The sequence below is a fragment of the Mizuhopecten yessoensis genome, unplaced genomic scaffold, assembly GCF_002113885.1.
Source record: "Mizuhopecten yessoensis strain PY_sf001 unplaced genomic scaffold, ASM211388v2 scaffold10987, whole genome shotgun sequence".
NCBI classification, from domain to species: domain Eukaryota; kingdom Metazoa; phylum Mollusca; class Bivalvia; order Pectinida; family Pectinidae; genus Mizuhopecten; species Mizuhopecten yessoensis.
Genome location: NW_018408821.1, coordinates 455,317 through 478,876, shown reverse-complemented (window position 1 = coordinate 478,876; position 23,560 = coordinate 455,317). Strand labels below are relative to the sequence as shown.

The 23,560-nt window shown below is 33.8% G+C and overlaps 2 protein-coding genes across 2 annotated transcripts; one reads left to right on the top strand and one right to left on the bottom strand.

The window, feature by feature from the left end:
• Window positions 1-1,896: 1,896 nt before the first annotated feature.
• Window positions 1,897-9,239, bottom strand: LOC110464409 (queuine tRNA-ribosyltransferase catalytic subunit 1-like). Its single transcript, XM_021519610.1, has 9 exons — window positions 8,999-9,239; window positions 7,817-7,885; window positions 7,360-7,498; window positions 6,893-6,971; window positions 6,020-6,135; window positions 5,155-5,293; window positions 4,471-4,546; window positions 2,932-3,126; window positions 1,897-2,595 (listed from the first exon to the last, which is right to left on the bottom strand). The coding sequence occupies exons 1-9, from the start codon at window positions 9,221-9,223 to the stop codon at window positions 2,440-2,442; spliced, it is 1,194 nt and encodes a 397-aa protein (XP_021375285.1). The 5' UTR covers window positions 9,224-9,239; the 3' UTR covers window positions 1,897-2,439.
• Window positions 9,240-9,363: 124 nt separating this feature from the next.
• Window positions 9,364-22,642, top strand: LOC110464413 (dolichyldiphosphatase 1-like). Its single transcript, XM_021519614.1, has 8 exons — window positions 9,364-9,484; window positions 11,680-11,780; window positions 12,298-12,382; window positions 12,776-12,869; window positions 13,124-13,216; window positions 13,813-13,941; window positions 15,315-15,404; window positions 16,439-22,642. Exons 1-8 carry the CDS (start codon window positions 9,379-9,381, stop codon window positions 16,470-16,472), a joined length of 732 nt encoding a protein of 243 aa, XP_021375289.1. The 5' UTR covers window positions 9,364-9,378; the 3' UTR covers window positions 16,473-22,642.
• The last annotated feature ends 918 nt before the right edge of the window (window positions 22,643-23,560 follow it).

The window sequence follows — 23,560 nt, the reverse complement described above, 5'->3', positions numbered from 1 at the left end:
GGATGGTTTCCCATAAATAAATGAATAAACTTGTGGATTATGATGTTAAACAGCTAGTGTTGTCAATAACATTTGGAGTAAGACAGCATTTTAGAGGTATACACGGTGGGTCAAGTGGTAGATCGAAGCTGTCCAGTATACAGTTTTAGTGAAGTCTCTATTTATAGTAACAGAGACCTTGACCTTTGACCTGCGGACCTGAAAAGCAATCCCAAGCAAGCACTTTTGGTAAGGAAGCACTGCATGAAGTTTGAGTTTGATCGGCCCAAGGAAACTCAAGTTATCGCAGGAAAACTGATTTTCTATTTATAGTAAGTGACCTTGACCTTTGACCTGCGGACCTGAAAAGCAATCCCAAGCAAGCACTTTTGGTAAGGAAGCACTACATGAAGTTTGAGTTTGATCGGCCCAAGGAAACTCAAGTTATCGCACGAAAACCTCTGTTCGGACGACGACGACACCGTCGACAATGCAATACCTATGTGTCACCAGCTTTTCGCAGGCGACACAAAAATGTTGGAACATCCAATTTGTTAAGAGACAAGATCATGTTTACCAGTTCCATTTGTCAACAAATGTTAAACTGAAACCATTCGGAGAGAAATTTCTGCCAGAATTTCATTCTGCCTCATACCAGGACTGTTATTTGATTATTCTAACCATGGATATAGAAAAAAAATAGCAATTCCCAATTGGAAAACATTCATATGTAATAATCCTTGCTATTACAACAGAATTCTGTAATTGGTTGGAAAGTTCATCTAAAAACTGTTGTGACAGAAATTTACTGAATAATGTTGTGTAAAATCAATGTCACCATGGTAAAATACTAGCCGCTTCCTACCGACTCCGCTAGGGAGAATTTCTCTTTAGCTAGCCAGAGGTCACGGCATCAACTCCTAGCAGAGACATTGCAAAATAAATGACATCTGTCACATTGGCGCCCACGTAGGGACCTGGGAGATTTGACAAATATACTCAGCGTTACTTTCACAAGAATCGCTATGACACCTGGAAAACTCGGGACAAGTTATTTCCTGGAGGGGGAGTGTGTCACCCTGGTAAAATACTAGCCGCTTCCTACCGACTCGGCTAGGGAGAATATCTCTTTAGCTCATTCGGTAGAGACTAGTAAGAGACTAGTAAGAGACTAGTAAGCTAGAGGTCCTGGGTTCAACTCCTAACAGAGGCATTGAAAAAACAATGACCTCTGTTACATCAATAAAGAAAATAAAGCATTCTATTATTTTCTAAACATATGTATAATTTTTTTTTAAATCAAGTCACTGCACGGCACTGTTATGTATCTTTGAGCAAGATACTTTACTCCGTTTGTTCCAGTCTACTCAGCTGTAAATGAGTACGTGGTTGGGCAGTGCTAGAATTGTAGAATGCTAGCTGTGAGCGCAGAAAATGGCAGCACTGGCTATATGCTCCCCAGGGAGTTGAGAAAGTTTGGCTGGTTGCAAAGGCCCTATATCCATTATGTTATTATAATGAGTGTCTATAGTAGGGACTTAATAAGAGCAAACATGATCTGCAATATCCAGTGCAATTTTAAATGAATCTAGGTTTATAAATTGAGACTAATTTTGTAAATTCCTATTGCTGTTTTCAGAATGCAGTTTTCAGTATTTTACTTTAAATTGACAGAATTTAGAATAAGAAGATTTGATGCTAGAACTTTCTCTTATTTATACATTATGAACAGATACAACTTACTTCCATACTAGACATGTATGGCCATAGCATCACCACTTACAGTCACGTAGTTTAGAGAGAAAAAAATCACCATTCATAATGCATGGATAACAGAAAATCCAGCTTTAGTCCTTACATGACTGTAAGGTTTTATTTTCCAGCTAGTCGTAAAACACTTGTAAAAATTTCAAGACAAATGATTCCATTTTTATTGCACATTTTCTCCAAATTACGTTATTAAACTACAAAATGATAAGAATCTTTACTGTTGATGCATCCTTCATCTTGTGGGCTTCAACCTTGCCTTAATTAGGAGTCCCCATTACTAGTGTGAATAGTGTTCATAGATCATCAACATCATATTCTAGTAAAATCCAATAAATTGGGAATAACTTGTATAAAAGCTAGGGATTTTATTTGCAATCACCTCGTTGAAAATTGTGCATTCCACAACCTGTTAGGAGTAGGGATTAGAAATTTGTTTCCTCAATGGTCCTGCTGTATACATATCTCTGTATCTTGGACCTTGTTTATCTGACAAACTGTCTTTTCCCAGTTGTCCTGATGATGTCCTGTTCAGACAGGTTTCACCACATCTAAACATTTATGATTTATGTTTTCGTACTGACATTCCCAGTCAGTTTAAACAGCGCTTCTATGCTTAGAAATAGATACTACAGCAGTTGACTGACACTTTTGTTAACATACAAATTGGATACTCCTATCAATTGTTCAGTGTCAACTTTTCTTGATGTTGACATTAACTGATGCTAAAGCGTCCACAGCCCACTGGGGATAGTCTGTATCAGGAAACTGTTTATCAAAGAAGTCCTGTATTAACTGTGGGAATCTGTCCTCTACAATACTCTGTTGTATGCCGGTCATCAGTGTTAGCTGAAATCAACGAAATAACCATTACAAAACCGATCACAATATAAGTCTAGACAAAACACCATATAGACCTTAAACATTTGTATACATACACTGTATACAATATTTATACAATTAAATTTGCTGAAATGAAATATGTGTGTAAAACTTTACAGGCTTCAAGCTGAACAGATATAAGACGTGATTACACAAAGAAATTTTCAGTTTTCTTTCCTTTTTAATTAGTTGTGAAATCCACTAAACCATTTCAGCTGACCTTAATAAACTCTGTTATTGGGGTAATATAGTTGCTTTCACAAGACAAGTTTGTCTGTAACCACGCATGTTTGGAATACATACCTGGTACGCGACATTGTGTACAGACAACAACTGACAGGAGACGGTCTCGTTGGTAACAATGGTGTGTAGGTAAGCACGTGTGTACTGTTTACAGGTAGAGCATGGGCACTGATCATCAATAGGACTGAAGTCCTTAGCGTACTTCTTATTCTTCAGCGAGAGATTACCAGTTGGCACCAAAGCATTTCCAAATCTCTGGAACGGCAACATAACATAATGATGTCAAAATGAAACATGAAAGTACCTACATTTCAAAAACAGGATAAGAAGTTATGATAAGGTGTTCTAAAATTTTAGTCTTTGCCTGCTGCTTAGGGTAAACCTTGACCGGTATTGTTCTTCCTCTGTCCACTAGCAGCAGTGGTAAAGGAATTGAAAGTGTTTTTGTTTTCTAAATATTGACTTGTTTTATACAAACTACCTACAATTCTAGTAGCTTGTTTTCAGTAAAACAATGAGTACCATGTAACCTTTGATATTATAGTTGTTTTAGCTGTGAATACAGAAACTGTTTCCAATTACTTGATAACAGCTGATTTTTTATTTAAAAGAAATTCATTAACATCAGATTGACCTTGTTAATATCACTTATGTATATATACTGTATTTTTTATCTGAGTTACAAATTGCGGCCATATTGGTTTTCTTATTGAAATAGTTAATTACAATTATAACACTTAGTACATGTAAGTGCAATGATCACAGGCAACATTACATCATACAAAACATGATGGCCATAGCTCACCCTGACCTAACAGGTCAGATGACCTAAATGTCATACCCTGACTAACAGTGGCACATGTTATGTCCCCTATACAGCAAATATTGACTGCCCTGCTTTTCATTCACCACAAGTTTATCCCTAACATATGTTAAGGTCCCCTTTTTTGATTTTCTTAATTATTCCTCTAAAGATCTTCTTGGAGAGATCACCAAACCCCTATATAGTGCAGCACTTGGACTGGACAACTGATGGCAGTAAAACAAGATGACATTGTACAGAGATATCTGTTTTATATATATAGAAGGTGGCATATGCTGTATATATAGAGTGTGTCATTGTACATGTGTATATGTTGTATATATAGAGGGTGACATTGTACAGAGGTATCAGCTTTATATATAGAGGTTGACATTGTACAGAGGTATCTTCTGTATATATAGAGGGTGACATTGTACATGGGTATCTTCTGTATATATAGAGGTTGACATTGTAGATGGGTATCTTCTGTATATATAGAAGTTGAAATTGTACATAGGTATCAGCTATAAATATAGAGGTTGACATTGCACAGCGGTATATGCTGTATATATGGAGGGTGACATTGTACATGGGTATCTTCTGTATATATAGAGGGTGATATTGTACAGAGGTATCAGCTATATATATAGAGGTTGACATTGTACAGAGGTATCTTCTGTATATATAGAGGGTGATATTGTACAGAGGTATCAGCTATAAATATAGAGGGTAACTATCTGCTGTTTGTATAGAAAAGGACAATGAATTACAAACATAATACTTTAGATGATACTTACAGCTGTTCTTGTTGGGAACACACAGTCAAACATGTCACATCCCAAGGCCACACAGACCACAAGGTCAACAGCAAACCTGTTCAGATCAAGGGAAATTAAATCATATTTGCTTTTGTTACACTTTGTCACAAATGTTTAATATTGAAGAGTGTAAAGCATGTCAGGATATCACCAAATAATAATTCACAGGACTCAAAATCATATCAGGTAGTATTATTTTTTCCTTTATCAAATTAATGATATATATTTATATGTGCTAGATAAATTCCAAATCAATATTCATGTATTGGTATTATTATTCAGGCAAATTTTGTTCCTTAAATAATGAGTATTAGACATAAGCTGGTGTGGGTGTGGGTGTGCATGTGTGTGAGAGAAAAATGAATTACAACATTTTATATATTTAAGCATTGTACATAGCTACTGAAAATAGAAGAAGACTGATATAGGCATAGCCTGTTGTCTTATTCTTTTGTCAAAACTGTTCTAACATCTTCTTTAATGTTAACTTATATGTGTGTACATGTATTATATATGTATTGTCAATAAAATACTTTTGAAATTGAAATTGAAAATATACAGTAGTTTTCTAAACTTGCAGTACTTAATGTTAATGTGTAATTTTGTTATTGTAGGTTTATTTAAATATTCTATAAAAGGTACATGTATGTAATAAATACTTACCCCACCCCCATCAGGTATCTGGGTTTGTCCTTTGGTAGATATTCTGTAGACAATGTGACCATTCTCCAAAAGTCGTCCTTACTCTCTCCCCCACTCAACCCCCCTATAGCATAGCCAGGAACCTCTCGTTTTATCAGCTCTACAATGACAATGATGTAGTGTAATATTCATCATCACAAATGTATGAAATGTCACTTCAGCCTTCACCCAAGAGAATATCGGGATTTCTCTATCACCCAGCTGGGTTCCGATTTCTCTAGATTCTCTGGATTTCCCTATCATCCAGGGTATTACCTGGATTGCTCAGTCACCTAGGAGATTTCCTGGACTAATATAATCCCCCTCTACCTTGAGGGTGTGACAGAGAAATCTCCTTCCCGAGGGGTGTTGTTTTTAGTTGTCTAAACTGAGGCTTTGCTGAGGGTAAGACAACAACAACAAAATCATCACGAGGGTTGGAGATTTCTCTATTAATGATAATGATTTTTTTCTCCCATCCTATTATTTCAGTCACAACTCTACTGACAGTAGTCTGCCATGTTTGTAAGCAAAAACACATGTGGGGTATGAATATTGTCATTCACTTGTGATGATGTCACAATTACCGGTGACGCATTTAAATGACATCACAATTGAACACGTACTAATAGGCATGAGGCTATCTCCCTCTCGGGGATGACAAGCTGAACTTTTCCAGCTAAAACGGGAGACACACCTGTGAAGGATGGGAGAATTCTGTATCACCAAGGTGAGATTCCTTTAAGTTCTCCATTAGCCAGGAGATTTCCTGGCTTTTTCTATCACCTAGGAGATCTATATTTCTTTTAATATCACCATTCTGGATCTTTGTGACAAGCGTATTTACCTTGAACACATTTCTTGCGAAGCTCTGGGTACAGTCCTCCTTGTACAATGGGGAAAATGTTTTGGTCATGTGGTCTCTGATGGGCCTTCAAACATCTATCCAACCATCTTATGGTTCTGGTGTAAAAAATATATACAAAAAAGTCTATAAAAGATTCAATACACAGAGTAATAGTGCAGACCCGAGTACTTTAAACAGTTCCAACAAATAAAAATATCCTTAATTAACTTTCTTCAATTATAAGTCAATAACTGAACAGGAGCTTTAAAAAAGTTAGGTTTTCAAAACAAAGAAAGAATCTGATGTTTTATTTGCCTGGTGAGATTCTTTCATTTTCTGGAAACATTTTATGTGCACCAGGTAAACAAATTGCAACTTGAATTTAACATTAACTTGTGATGTTGATGACAATGCAGTGAGAGTTCTCAAGATTTACCACAACACACTTTAAAAACACATTAGATAGATGGACAGGTTGAAAACACTATATCTTATAATTAATATTGTATATTGTGAAATCTTTTTGCCGCTGATTATCATTCACCTTCATCACCTTCCATAATGAGGGTGAATATCATCACAGCAAAAATTAGCAAACAACATAATTTGCATAGTATTTAAAAATATGGAACGAAATCAACTCTTGGCAAATAAGGATTTTACTGCTGAAGATCAAAAGTTTGACTGGGTAAAAGTTTCCCAGTATTGAGTATATCAGCATATAAAATACAAGCCAGCTGGAGTCATAAGAAATCAAATATACAACAGACAATTAAAATGTCTTTACAGGTTCAGACATATAGCAGGCCCACATACAGTGTTAAGATTTTTTACAATACAAGCTGGAGATGTTAATGAGTTAACTACCAATACCTGTACATAGCCTCCTCTACTCTGGGTCCAGTTACACAACTGTGGACCACATCGTCCAACTGCATAATTATATCAGCACCTGTAAACCAGAAACAAGATTTCACAAATCACTTCTCATTGTCTTTAATGTTGGACTCTCAGTGCAGGACACTGTTTAAAATTCTTTATCATAAAAGAAATGGGTACTTCGAAAATACTCAAAAATATTCTTGAAGATACATGCATATACAAATCAAGCTAGTACTCTCAGATATTCCCATTCCGACTAAGAATTAACTTAACGTCAAGAATGGTGATTTGAGTTAACTGTGTTAATTATAACAATATATAATTGGCAGCATCTGAGACGTATATTGTAATTCAAGATATTTATGTCAATGTGTTTATAATTCTACATTTTTTAAAAGGATATCACATATCAAACAGCGTCTTAAGATTGAATATGAACAAATCATCAGATAATATACCAATAGCATTTTGTATCTGGATGGACATTTCAGGGGTGAGCATCATCTCCGAGTCATCATGGGGAGACTGAAATTTCACTCCTTCCTCTGTTATTTCAGCCAGCTTCAGTAGCGACACCATCTGGAATCCACCACTGTCCTGACAACAACCCATCTACATTTTACTTGAAATTAACATATGACACACAATTTTGTTTATCTTAAGTTTCACTATTAGCTGTATTGTCAGATCATTTTGAACTTGGTAACTCAAATAACTGTGTTTAAATATGCTTCATATAATTCATGCTATGATTAATAAATCCCCTGCACAGTCAAATATAAAGACTAATAAAAACAATGTAGCATGTTAACATGTCTGTATTGCCATTGCAGTATCACTTATTGTATCAGTGAAGTACTAAAAAAACATACATGTAAATGTACATAAAAAGACAAATCTTAACGTAACAGTTACCGTCAGTAAGCATCTGTTCCACTTCATAAAATTATGCAGGCCTCCTGCTTTCTTCAACAGTTCATGACCCTGTAACAAATCAAATATCCTGGTCGTATATATGCTCAGCTAATAAAAAAGAGAGAAACTGAAGGTCAACTGGCTCAACATGATCCTCCATTGATTTGAATACAAACTTCTTTAGGCATAAATATTTTTTTCCTTTAAATTTAAATTGAATATTATTTTTGATAAGCCTTGAGTGATAAAGGAAGAAAAATAAATAAGGAAACTAAGTCATCTCAATCTTTATATATTACATGTAAGCTTATCTGAGTGAAACCTATAATGAGCTGTAATTATAATCCTTAGTTGGGAAGATAAGCAGTAGTGTGCCAGGCAAACTTCTATTCACAGACAAACAGAAAGTTATAACTATAGGGCTGCTGTTGTTTGACCCGAGTTGTTATTTTATGAAGTAGGCCGACCTACATGTTGTGAGATATGAGAGGACATATGCCGATCTAGTGATCTGATTTTGCTTTCCGAGTCTCAATATTTGTATGAATATTTGCCATGCTGTCTTATAACATGTCATGTGTAGTGGAACTGAACTGTGCGTGTCATTTGTCAACGACAAAGTACTATATAGATCAATTGGTAGAGCGTCGGTCTAGAGTTTGGAGGGTGCAGGTTCGATCGTGTCTCAGTCTGGCCGTGCATTACTCCTTCTCCTGTTACAAATTTGGTGAGCTTGCTAACCCTTGTTTGAAGATCTGGCTCAATGCTTGCAAGAAGATACCCAAATCTGGGTTGTAGATGTACATAATACTGTCTTATGATGGGTTGGGCTTGACTGGGTCGATAGTAGACACCCAGGTAGCTCAATTGGAAGAGCGTCAGTCTAAAAAATAGATCGTTCCATGTTCGAAATCTGGTCTGATTATTGCATTTCTCTTTCTCGTTTTTCACATGTTACATTTAAGTATATGAACAGACCCCAATTTTACAACAGCTCCATGTCATCTTCCATCCCCCCTTCGATCATTTTTCGCACTGTCATGTATTAATTATCACATTGTTGCATTTAAGACAGCCTTTGTAGTATTGCTGTAAATTTAAATTTTGTGTTACGTATTTCATATGACTATATGCAAAAAGAGAGAATCCTCAGTTTAAAGTCAGACAGTTTTGTTATCGTACCGGTCTGTTGCCTAGATGGTAGGTATTCCCCAACATTATTTTACAATCTAACTCTTCGAGCTGTTCCGGGACGAGACCTTTCAAAGTACCCTGTGTTCCGACTGGCATAAACACAGGCGTGTCTACCACGTAATGGGGTAAATGTAACTTGCATGTCCTAGCTTTTGTAGTTTTACACTCTGCCAGTATCCGAAGAGACAGAGCATGTGTTCCTTTGGAAGCCATATTTTTGGGGATTCCCTTTTCCGCCAATGAAACGGAGTGACACGAGTTAATTTTGGCACCTTGTTTACACATCATAAATATCAACCAATCACATAATCTTTAACATAGGAATGCGGTATTTGCACATGCGCACTGAGATAAGTCACATTTCCAGCATGGATGTCGAAAGTGGACCCGATTCGCCAGACATTTCTCCTTTTAATGGAGAATCCCAAATACTATGGAAATCGATTTCTCTTACACATGTAGAATACCCAAAAGGTGATATATCCATCAATGTTCAATTGCATTTTTAGGCGCATGGCCTTTCCAATTTGTAAGCATATTCATACAGGACTCATGTGCATTTATCAAAACCGAATGCCCTACTGAACATGAGTGTAAATAAGATTACAGCTACATTCCGTGGTCACAAAATCATAGCATAAACTGTGCTGACTAACAAGTAGTTTCTATGCTTATAATATTTATAATATATATTTTTATATTGGGTGTTTTCCACGTAATTGTTAAACATTAGAACTTACAGCTCATGATCAGATACAATAGGGCGGTATTCAAAGTAGGACAAAATTACAGTGACCAAGATTCCTTTCCCGGACATGTTGATAACAGTATTATCTCCATTACTTAAACTTTTCCCTCAAAAGACATTGCAAAACTTACAGGGGTTTTATTAACCATTGAATAATTTGTTTGCTTCAACCATAGGGTCTCATTACAAATGTCTGAAATACACATATATGCTAAACTGATATGGGTCACATGTACAAACACACATAAACATATGTTTATGTGTGTTGTGACCCATATCAGTATAGCATATGTGTATTTCTGACATTGTTTTGGTTATTTTGTTGCCAAAACACACATTCCTAGTAACAAGGAATGATCACAGAGGTACCAGTTTGTAAAAGAATTGGAAAAATGCAATCAGTTAAATTGAATTCAAATCTGTATGACCTCCATATTTGAGATGGACACTACCAACAGAGGAGAAACATGATGCAGATTCATCGCAAAATATATATGAATAATTATGATATTTAAAACCCACTTTTGTAAAAAAAAAAAAAAAAAAAAAGGGGTAATTATAATTGTTATGTGGCAGGTTTTCATTGTACATAGGATTACGGTCAACTTCCAGCTTCGAGCTAGAGGGAATTTCCCTTTAGCTCAGTGGTAGAGCGTCTGACTAGGAACCTGGGGATCGCAGGTTCGAACCCACAGTGGAAGCACACTATTTTCTTTCCTGTTACAGTTATATAAAAAATATCACTTTAACAAATTATATCTAGAGGTTGTTTCAATTGTCTACATTGTCTTAAATCATTTGAAGAAATATGTCTTAATACAAGTACATGTTCAGTTATTGGAACAAATGTTGTACAATTTAAAAAGGATACTAGAAAGGATCAGACTGTGATCTACACCAGCAATAGATGCTTGACAAAACATTCATGTAACATATAAATTACTGTATACAGAACAAAAAATTAACAGATGTACATGTTGTACTGTAGAAGTTTGTTTATCACGATCATCATGCAGTTCTAGATTTTTGAGGCTATAATTAATAATCACGGATAATAATTTGTGAACGGCTTTGAGACGACCTACAAACTAGGTTGTGATAAAGCGGTATATAAGAACCTCAAATTATTATTATTATCAACTGTAAATAACTTATATTTGTAAGTTATTCATTTCAAGCAATTTTCCTATGGTTCATCACTGGTGGTTAAACTTAGCTTTTACCATAGATAATAATTTATTATAAGAGGTGTCACGATTCACCGCAATGCACTTGTACAGCGATTATTTATGTTCTGTTCGATTCACAATATATTTTTCCTGATTTTCGATACGTCACGATCTGAATATTAGCCAAAATGTCTATGAGACGTTTAATTTCATTGACTGATCTCTAAACCCTCAGCCAATTGGCTGCGAGGATGTAATTTTCACAAAGCATTCATAACAAAATGGCGGACCGCAGTAAGGAAATGAAAATTGTTGATGCTCCGGCAAGCTTCAAATCAAAAGTGTGGAAACACTTCGGGTTTCAGGTATCGACGGCTTATATATCTCATTTTGTTGATATTTTAAAATAAAGGTGTATCAAATCAAATTGTGGTACAAATATCGAGATACGTATCGAATCGTGGATAAAGTGTATCGTGACAGCTCTATGCATTATTAATAAAGGTCGAAAGCTACAATTTCAAATTTACCTAGACATTCAGATCAATTAAACATTTTGTATATATAAACCATGTTGTGTCTCTGTAACCAATGCATGCCAGTAGAACATCGATATCTTTGTTCAAATCTTTCAACTGTAATTATGAAGAGAAATAGAATCAAATTATACTGGAAAATATCATCCTGGAAAAACAAGAGATTTCGTCTTGATTTACGAATTGTTCTAATATTGTTGTGGCTTTTATTTTCAGGGGATTTTATAGGATTCTTCCTTGCCTGGGCCAGTTTATTGCCATTCTGTATCATAGTAGGGTTTATAACCTTAATTATATTTAGGCGGGATCTTCACACTGTAAGTATATATCAATTTTCTAGACTGCATCATACATTTCACTGCAAAAAGTTATTCCAGATACACTGGTTGAGGAAGGGGAAGGGAGGCACCATAAATTGGAAAGTATGTGTGGTTGTGTCATATATATAATTATGGGTAGTGGGACGTCACAAAAAAAGTGTCCACTCTCCCATATTTACATTTAGGAATAGCCTATATTGGATGCGAGCTCTAAGCTTGTTTTATGTATACATATACATGTATACTCTATCTTCTGAAAGGTGATGTATCAATTCTGCGAGCTCATTAAATTTTCATGTAATATTTTTCATCACATCTTCTTTTTAACATAAAAATATTCTGATCAACATGTCTGCGAAGATGCATATGTCATTGTTGTGTAGATAACGTATACATTGGCAATATAGATATACTGTAAGTTACTCTCTTACATCTCACGCTTAACTAGATTACCCATTCCTTGTCTGTAATCATACAATAATTCTCTTATTAACTTCTTTGTTCTAAATTTCAGATTTCATATTTTACTGGTCTACTGCTGAATGAAGCTATTAATTGGGTATTGAAGCATCTAATACAAGCTCCACGCCCTGTCAGAAGTAAGCTTTGTTAATTTATTGTTAACTTATGATTAACAGTCCATTAAAGCAGGTAACCAACAGTGTAAAATTAAACCAATAGGTAAATTACACGTTTTTCTCAAATAGTTAATAAGCTCCACAATCAATGCTACAGCTGACCAAACTGTTGTTATATATATACATGTACAGGGCTAGAAATTCATTTTAAATACCACCATAAACTGAGGAAAATCAACAATGGAATTCTTAGGAAAACAAGAAAAAGGGACATTGGAATATGTTGGCGGTAAGCCAGGTGAACATGAAACGAAGGGCATTATCAAGGTTTTACTGCATTTGTTATGCGTAACTTTATAATCTGTCATTTATATTGTTCTGGAATTGAAGTTTCATTTCTTTTATTTTTTGCAGATCGTCAGCTTTACACTGAGTATGGAATGCCATCAAGCCATGCTCAGTTTTCCTGGTTTTTCTCAACATACATGATTCTTTTTTTATTTCTTAGGTAAGTGAACATGCCTATTATAGCACCAGTTAAGTCTTTCAAGCACAAAAGATATTTCTGCATAACTGTTTTTCATGGACTGTGCATTCAAAGCTGTAACTTAATATATTCTGATATGATGATCAAAAACGTGAATGGAAAATGTCAGTCATATTTATCTAGAAAATATATTTCCCAGAAAACTATATGTAAAGTAAAATATACTGGTATGTACCACTAACAATGATCGGTTTGTGATTTTTCTGTCTTTTCAGAATTTATAAAAATTATAATTTGATAGACGATGTATGGAAGTATTGTGTCAGTGCAATATGTGTCATAGGATCGTCTATTGTTTTATACAGCAGGTATGTAAAAAGTCATGCGTGACATACTTTTGACCTGAAATTTTCTACTTGATCAAAGGAAATTGATTTTTGTCATCTTATGAAATCCTGTAGCTTTTGTGTAGAAATGTATGCTTGATTAGAGTGAAAAGAATTAGTATCCCTGTTTATGTTTAATTTGTTTCCAAACTTACTTAATTAATGTGTTTTCTGTTTATACATAAGCACATGTAAAACACCATTCTGTTTTATTGCTAAATTACTTCTCGTATATGAAGGTATCCAGGTATGAAATCCTTCTCATGCTCAAGCTTGAAATCTGTGCCCTTACAACTTTCTTGTCAATCGCTAGAATTATAGTCAAAAGTAAATTCTAGGCATTAAAAATGGAAAATTGGTTTCAAGTTTCTCCAAAGTTCATATGAATGATTGAAAGAAAAATCATCACATGATGAAGAATTGATTGGACTACAGAATCTTGAGTGTGTTCAATGCTAAAATGTATTTCAGAACAGCTTCATGAAAGACAGCCCTGATTTTTCTTTTCTTTTTCCTGTATCAATGTGATTATGACATTTTCTGATATAGTTTTACATTAGACATCTCTTCTGTTGCAGGGTGTATTTAGGGTATCACACCATTGGGCAGGTGTCTTGTGGAACCCTGCTGGGTGTATTTTTTGGAGCAGCATGGTTTTGTACTGTCTGTGTTATATTAACTCCATTCTTCCCAATCTTGGCATCAAGGTAAGAATCATGGTTTTGGATGCAAATCTACTGTACACGTTAAAATGCATAATATATATCCTGTAGAGATACCACTACCTGATTCTTTACTACTGCTCAGCACCCTGCATACTTTCAGGTATCCTGTTGAAGGGTAAAAGACCCATAGATTCATGCAAGCATAACAACAGCGTTGGCTTTACTCCCTGCACCTCTTATATATCCTAATACATGCCCAGTATATTATTAAAGGGAGACAATTTTGAACAAATATCTATAATTTAATTTTTTTTTTTTTATAAAATTTAGAAACCTGACAGCAGAAAAACCTTGCTGAATAACACTTTCATTTTCCTGCAAAATTGTAGGTAAATAATAGAAGATATATATAAACTTACTGGGGGAGAAAAGGCAATGGAAACATTGAAATATTTTAGCTATAAGTGATCTAGTAGGTAAACAAGCATTTTAAGTTTACTTTATATTTTTTAAAAGTGTGAAAAATACAAGAAAGTTATATTAGACACCGATTAAACAACACAATTTGGTGCATTTGCGAGGTTATAGTTTTTGCTTGTTTAAATACAACCAATCTGCATCAAGATATCGCCACGGAGAAGCCCAAAATGTGAACCCTCATCACAGGTGGTCTCTTAATACAGGTTCAGTTCAAAGTAAAATTGCTACTATGGGTAATAGTAAAAGTGGTCTCGAACTGGTAATATGAGTGGTCTCTCAATACAGGTGGTCATAAAAGCAGGTTTGACTACATTGTCTGAACCTAATTATTTTGTGGATGTAAAAGAAATTCTTGATTGTACAGTCTGGATTAGACACAGTGTATTTCTTATTCTGTTTTCAAGAGAAAGTTGCTAGCTGGTATATTTTTTTCTTGCTGTTCAGAACAAATTTAAAGGGACCTCAACAAGAAAATGTAATGCTTGGTCATGATATGTACAATGTATACATGCAAGCTTGAACTCTATAATGTTCAAAATCCAGATATTATCTGTCCACAATAGACATTTAAACATTTTCTTATAAAGTCCAATTCTAAAAATAAATTGCTGTAGATTAAAATGTGATGGAAGTTTTTCTTTGATATGAAACTCTGCTGTCACCTTTTCTGTCTGACTACTTTTAAATAAGACTGGTCCAGCTATACCAGTCTCCTTATTAACTTCAAAAGGCCATACTATTATAATGAAGATATTTTTAAAGGGTGTACATATATGTATTAAAGATTGTGAAAAAATATATTATTTTGTTTTCATGGTAATAATGCAAGAGATGAATGTTGTGCTGTTGCTACTCAAAAAGTTAATATTATTTCATTGCTGTTTAAGAATAGACTTTAATAACATTTATCATGGTATAAATTATGTTTTTTGCAGCCCTATAGGTGAGTTTTTGATGCTAAGAGACTCAACATTGATACCCCATGTCATGTGGTTTGAGTATACCTCCTCCAGAACAGAGGCACGGTAAGTTACTGGGAGCAAAGCTGTACTCGAACACTTGCTTAACTGTGCAGGATATACTCATTGTGTTCACGTTTTATGTATAGACCAAGAAATAAAACTGAGATTGAAGTTGCAATTTTGGTTGATCACAATATTTAACTCGATTTTCCTTACTGAAAGCTTGCAGAACTATTATATTGAATTTTACTAAAGGGAGATAACTCCACTGTTGACTTGAGCTTAGTTTCTTAAACCTGAAAAAAATACGGTTAATTTAAAAAAAATCAAAATGATTCTGACTTGATTTCAAAAAAATGGAAGATTTTGATTCCTTTTGAAAGAAAAAAATGTTTGTTTCATTGCAATCTTGCATTTATATCTTTCAAAACAATTTTGTTTTCTGTGTTCAATAAGGTCGCATTTGTGTTTCCCGGTATAAACTGTTCAGTATGTGCAGAAATATTCCACGATAAATGAACACACTTGTACCAAACTGAAGGCAGAGCTAAAAAATGCACGGTTTCAGAATAAATAATTATATATCAAGAATAATATGTCCATCTTTCACACATTCACAAAATTATTCAACGTATCTTAAAATCTGCATCTGGATTAACATTGTTTCATAAAGAAATAATCAAACTAGCAATAGTCAGCATTTTAGTTTCGGTAAGGCACGTTTGGACCCCTCAATCTACACGTGCCGAATATTCCTGAGGTCGGCCCCAGTCCAGATCTGCGCCTATCGTTTACTTTCAGGTTCAACCGTTTCAACTGGTTGAACCGGATACTCGAAAGGGGCCTTAGTCTTTTCTGCATAGTAAAGCATGCATCATACGGGTCATTAGCTCTTCCTATTTGTGTTAAGTTTATTGATCCAGGTTTGGAAGTTGACAACCTATGTGAAATATAAAGCGCATAGAAATATGTATTGATGATAACTAGATACAAATAATTTCTTCCACGATCGTTAATACTTGACAAGTAATCCAGTATATCGATAATTTTGAACTGACGGTGGATTTTTCTTTATCTCTATCATTTTTTTTTTACAGGGGCAGACAAAGAAAATCCAGGAAGTCCCAATGACTGGGCCGCCATTAGATCAGCTAGCATCAAGGTTGAGAGTGAATTTCAGGATCGGCACCTTTCCTGATAGGTACCACACTCGACATACTGAGTTAAGCTTTCTGGGAAAGTTTAGCTTCACAATGATGAATTAAACAGTTCAGGGTTTATATGAGACTTACAGTATTATATCAGTCTCATACTAAGATTGATCCTCGACCAATTAAAAATACCCATGACTTCTGGTGATCCTCGACCATTACATATACCCATGACTTTTCAATGTGCTCGTTGTGGTAAGTTCACATCAGTGAAAGGTCAAGGTATATAACACCTCTAAATTACACAGAGTTCAAGATAAAGATGAAGGTCAACTTTAACGTTTATGTTTAGGATTGTATCCAAAGTGTAACCAAAGAAATATGCATATGTACCTTAATACATGTATGTGAAGTTCATTTTAATGACATGACCTTGTTTCTTAGTGAAGAGGGTTACAGTGACCTTGACTCAAAGGTTTGAGGTGAAGTTCACCGTTAGTTAATGTAAAACTTGTATATAAATGTTATATTATTGAAGTATTGTTACTTTATAATGAGATTTAATGAAAATAAATTATTTGGCTTAAATATTTATTGTGCTAATGTTCGTTTAATTAATTAGTTTGTTATTTTTTTTAATCATGTCTAATTAGTTTGAGGTAAATGTACATGTATTGTTAATTTAATTAAGTGGATTTTGCTGACTATTGTTGGTTGGTATATTTTATTCTTTGTTTAAAGGTTATAGATATAATTATTTTTTTAGATAAATCTTATTTTTGTCAACAAAAAGAGGGCAATATATATTACACAAATATGTTTGCCGACGACCATGTTGTATTGTCATATTTATCTGTACTGTATGTACAACAGTAACTTCAACAGTTCCATATTGTGCTGAATGTGTGTGTTTTACTTATGTATGCAGTATTTCCTTAGTCAAACTGACCCCGATTACGCACCTCCAGGGTAGGTTAAAATATAATGATAGCAGTTAGTAATGTTGTACATCAAATTTAGGTAGAGTACCATCAAGTCAGAATAATGTTTTAAAACTATTACCACGAAGTTATGAAATATTTTTGTCATTTTCTACAGATGTTGTTCTAATATAACAAATCTTGGCATTCATTTTACAAAATTACATTTGTCATAAATTTGAGTATTTGAAAACATAATAGTAAATAAAAACAAAACAATGCACAGTATCAAAATGTCAGATGAATTCATTGCCAAGGGAAATAACTCAGCCGCAAAAAATCCTTGCTGTTTATCTTCTTTACACAACGGAGGATGCTCCATGTCAAGAAAAAACAGATCAGTGGTGTCTTTTATCATCAGATATAATCAATTTATTGTCCTGTTTTATTTTCTTAATTTAAAGAGTTTTGCAAAAAATTGAGTTACAAAAAGACACATACTTAAAATGACTTGGTAATTGATGCACTATCCATTCCTGTTACCCTATGTCTTACACCTTCTTCATCTTTGCTGAATAACCATATTAGGAAAATGTTGGAATGTTGGAACATCATTTAAAAAAACAAAAGGATACACAGATTTCTGAGAAATACACTCTCCAAATATTTTTTTATTATTTTTGCAATTACAACTTGAAATTTGCTAAAATCCTGAAGCAGGCCTGTTTTAAGAGGAGTGCATGTTTATTCAACTTTTTCCACTAAGAAATCTTTGAATATTTAAATTATACATAGTAAAAAACACAAGACCTTTGTTCAAATGTGATTAATTCATTTCAATGTTGTCTTGTATGGGCATTTGGTTTTTACTTTCCAATTAATATTGTAATATCAACTTTCATAGAGTATTTTCGATGACCTTGTTTTGCTCTTAACCGCAGCTTTGTATTGTTCAGGGAAGATCGTTTTTATACCTACTCTTATTGAAGAGAGAAATTGTTTGTGTGTTTGAAGTAGTAGCCGTTTACGAGAACATTTTTTTTTTCTGTAACATCACTGAGTCATGTTGGGACAGTGTGTTTTTTCTTGGTGTAAATTATAGTTGTGACTAACACAATTATGTTATGTACAACATAGATGTAGCAATTTCAGGCAAATTTATATAATTTAGACAAGATTTTGGTGTCTATGGGATTAATTAAGAATAATTGTGTCATTACATATGTGTTGTGATAATAATAACAGATTCTGGAGTGACTTGATTTATTATAGTGACTATTAACACATCATAAAGTAAATTAAATGTATTTCCCGTCTCAGACATGTATATATATGTACACCATTTTGCCAGGTTTAATTTGCTGGAAAATTGTACCATTAAATATAATCATTCTTCCACACCTCGGGAGAACGGCAGGGAAATCCCATCTTTCAGAGTAAGAATTTTAAGAGCCTGTAGTTGGACAATATACTACCACGCAAACTATTTTTGGATGGGTGATAATTCTTGAAGCCATGAACTGAACATAACTGCAAAATCTGCATATGTAAGGTTGGTGTGGGATAATTGTTAAGCTTCATGAAATTGCAATAATTTTTGCCTGAATTTTCTCATAAATGTTAACGGAACATTTAACAAAGTTTCATAATTATCACACAAAATATTACTTATAGCAAGTATATTTGCATACCGATAAATGTTTGACTAATGTTGACAGTAAATTGAATTTACTTCCATGTTTCTCTGGTGTAACTTCTAATAAATAATTCAGTCATACATGACAGTCATGTATTTTGTGGTGTTACAGTTATTAAGTAATTTTCACAGTAGTTAAAATGTATACCTGTGTTTCTCTGGTGAATGTTTCAGTGTTTATATTTTGTATACATGCTAAGAATTTCTACAGGTTGTTGGGATATAATTTTACAGTAATTGTATGCTGTAATTATTGTTTTATGATTATGATTCACTTATTGATTGTACTGTAATGGACCGTCCAGCTTCTTGTCATTTTAACCAACTGCTGTTGCTCAAGTTTCCTGATTATGTGTTATTTTCATTATTAATTCTTTCTGTATTGTGTCAGTGTTCCCAGCTAACTAAAACCAACATCACCACTGGTGTAAAATACAGATAATTCATTATCTGGTTATAATTACACCCCAAAATAATTAAGTTGTGTCAAACACAGCTGGGTTTTAATTAACTGCTTTATTTCCTTCTTCAAATATCTAAAAAAAAAATTGCTTTATTAAGGGCCAGAAAAGTAAAACAAAACATTTAACATCAATTAGAATTTTGTTTTGTTTCAATAACTAAGTTTATAAAACAGTTTTCAAGTTTACAGAACCGTTGTCATATTTCAGGACCATGCATTGCACATTTGTCAAAAGCCGTTTGTAATTAATTATGAGCCGTGTGTGAAAGCCGTCAGTAAAAGTTTTAAGTTTTGTTAGAATGAGAAAAATTACTGACCCCAATTATCATATAGTTCAAAAAGAGAAAAATTACTGACCCCAATTATCATATAGTTCAAGGAAACCCATTTAACAGATGCTTCTAGATACTACATAGACTAAAACATAGCTTATAACTCATAATGCCTATCAAACAGTTGTCTGTACGGTCAAATATTGTTCTTTTTGTCATTGTTGTAATAATTAAGTCGTGACAAACACAGCTGGGTTTAAATTAACTGCTTTATTTCCTTCTTCAAATATCTAAAAATTCTGCTTTACTAAGGGCCAGAAAAGTAAAAAAGAAAATGAAATATGTAAGAAGCAGATACATGTATCATGATTAAATTAAAGACCGCTGAGAACATTTTTGTGTAAATATGACAAAATTTTAACATGTCTCTGTTGTTAAACAGTACCTTTCTGAATATTTTTATCTAGTCAGTTGAGTAAATGTAACTTTTTTGCTGATAAATATTTCTATTATTTATAAAGTAGCTTTCCTTTCTGATGATGAACAAGATTTCCTTAATGATGGTCATTTCATTTGTTTAGAACTTTCAGACTATCAGAAGATCTTTTTGCTTTTAATGTAATAATTTATCAAGAGAATGTGTGTTTAGACTTCTGCACGAGTTCCAAGGTTTTTATCAGTAATACTGGACCACAACTATCGGAGTCACCAAAATATTGTTTAAGATTTTCCAGACTATTGTGAGAGCTACCACACAAGTCCTACAAGAGTTTACCGATAGCTATTAGACTTTTCTGACTTGTTAGAATTTATCATCATAAGAGTTTCCAGAATTTTCATTCCATTACTGTTGTTGGAGTTTCTTTACTACTCATTGGAGTTTCTAGGCTGTCGGTAGATTCTTCAGACTAATAATTAGTTTTACAGCGAGCTATTTGAGTTTCAAAACTGATGATAGATATTCCAAACTAAAGTTGGGAGTGTCCAAAATGTAAGTTAATGGACTAATATGGCTTACAAATGTATAGGCCACTATGAAAGTTTAAATATAGACATTATTCATTTTACAACAATTATGAAAAAGTTATTTCAACTTATATGAATCACTCTTGTTAGCCCGGATGTTAGCTCACTGAGGGTCTTGATGTGGGAAGAAACCGACCGAGGAACATGGAGAAAACCAACGCGGTCTGGCAGGTGACCTCATACCTTTTCACGTCCAATCAGGGAATCAAACCAAGCCGACTTGGTGAAAGGTGACAGTGCTATCCACTCCACCACCTGACCTACCAACTACTATCAAAGTTACAGAATAATTTTGAAGTTGACAAACTACTGTTGGAGTTTCTTGACTATTTTCACTTTCACATTATTATAAGTTTTCTGTTTGAGTTTCAGTGTGCTACTTTTACAGTTTCAATATTAATAAAATTTATCGAATTACATTTCAATATGGTGACGACGCTTGGATCACTTATTTAGTATTTGTTATTTTCTTTTATCAGATATTCATGTATGATACATGGTTTATTAGTGATATGTTATACAAGCCATAGACACATCACCTTGGACACATTTGTACATGTTTGTTTGTACATGCAAAACTGCAGACATTTTTTTTGTGCTTTGTTGCATTGTACAGGTATTCATATACAATCAATACACAAGGTAAGATAAGTTGATTTCATCTGTGTAAAATTTTATCTGTGAATGTTCTATATACAGCTGTCACCTGTAAAGATAGCCATACATTAAAAAAAGTCAATAACTGTATAAGATCTGTTGACTCTAGATTGTGAAAAACATACAGTTCTTGATTATCTTATTATTTATAGCTGACAAAACCTAAATCAATTAAGATGCAAATATTGTTCACCGAGTACTTTGTTCACAGTCAATGAAAAGATACCAGTACTTCTCGAAATGTATTATTATCAGTAAAATGTTTTGCTACAATGTGGAAACGATTCTCTTTTTTGGACTGGTTGTGGACGCTGTATAGTTGATAATTATCGTCTTCAGTACTTGCTCCCTTATCTGTTGCATACAAAACAATTAAAATCATTGACTATAAGGAATCATAGGTTTCAGCAAAGGGATACATGGTGTTTTTATTATATGGATGGGCTGTTTATTTGCCTCTCTGAAATAGCAACCTTTGTGAATAGGAGATTGGCTCATTGTTGTGCATTCACGAATTTTGGAAATTAAATCTGCTTACATAAAAGTTAACCTGTCGGCTATTTGTTTTGGAAATGCTTTCACTCTTAAAGGAAATTCATATACCCTTTTAACATCAATTAGAATTTTGTTTAGTTTCCAAAACTCAGTTTATAAAACAGTTTTCAAGTTTACAGAACCGTTGTCATATTTAAGGACCATGCACTTGCACATTTGTCAAAAGCTGTGTGTGAAAGCTGTCGGTAAAAGTTTCAAGCTTTGTTAGAATGAGAAAAATTACTGACCCCAATTATCATATAGTTCAAAATGAGAAAAATTACTGACCCCAATTATCATATAGTTCAAGGAAACACATTTAACAGATGCTTCTAGATACTACGTAGACTAAAACATAGCTTCCGCCTGCTTATAACTCGTACTGCCTATCAAACAGTTGTCTGTACGGTCAAACCGTTGTCTGTACGGTCAAACATTGTTCTTTTTTGTCACTGTTGCTGTCAAATTGATGTTGGGAAATCACACAATATTTGTTATTTTTTGCAAACTAATACGTTCTGAAAATTATATGTAATACCTGGTATGTACAACTTTATCAAATATCGAAATTGTCTAATCTGATGCCATTGTGTTTGTTATTTTTAACTTTACAATCTTTAGTAATCATGTAAAAGCATGCTTAACATGGTTCTAACCAGTGGAAAAACACTTCTGGGGTATTAACTAATCTGAAGTTACAAGTACGAAATCATCCTCTAGTAACTAGTGTGAAAACTTGTCATATAATTACTCATATGAAAACACACAATGTCATTACAAAAGTGATAACATCTATAGTATAGCTTCTAGTCTTAAATACACCATGTAGTTACTAGTCTGATACCAAAAACACATTGTAGATACTAATATGAATCACCACATATAGTTTATAGTAACTAGTGGGAAAACTTATCATTTTAATTTCTTTATTTCCAAATGCAACGGATAGCATATAGGAGTTACAATATACATGTACATACAAGTAAATATTACAATCCATTTATGTAAGATGGCGGAGAACATAGAGTAAAATACAAGATGACATCATAGCAATGTTGTCAAAATACAACAGAAAATATATAATCATTGTCAGTGGCACAAAGCTGGAATACACGATTGCTCAGATATTAAGTATAGACCTTTTAGAAGTAGCCTGAATTACTAAGGTTTCTCGGTTGTTTTACATATTTGCAGACGGATATGTTTTACATATTTGCAGGTGAATAATTAGTATAAACACCATGTGATTGCAAAATCGAAAACACCATGTAGTTACTAGTCTGAAATCCTACCATTTTAGTAAATGGTAACAGAAATACGTCCATATAATGCCCCTCGCTGACCGCCTACCTATTTAAAGCTCCCCTTTTGTCTTATTCTTAAGAATTCCAAATATAACTTTCTCTCAATTTATCACCAAAACTGGTTATAACACCAGCATTTCTAGACAAATTATGACAGGATCGAGTTTTTATTTTTGCACATTGTCAGCGTTACCCC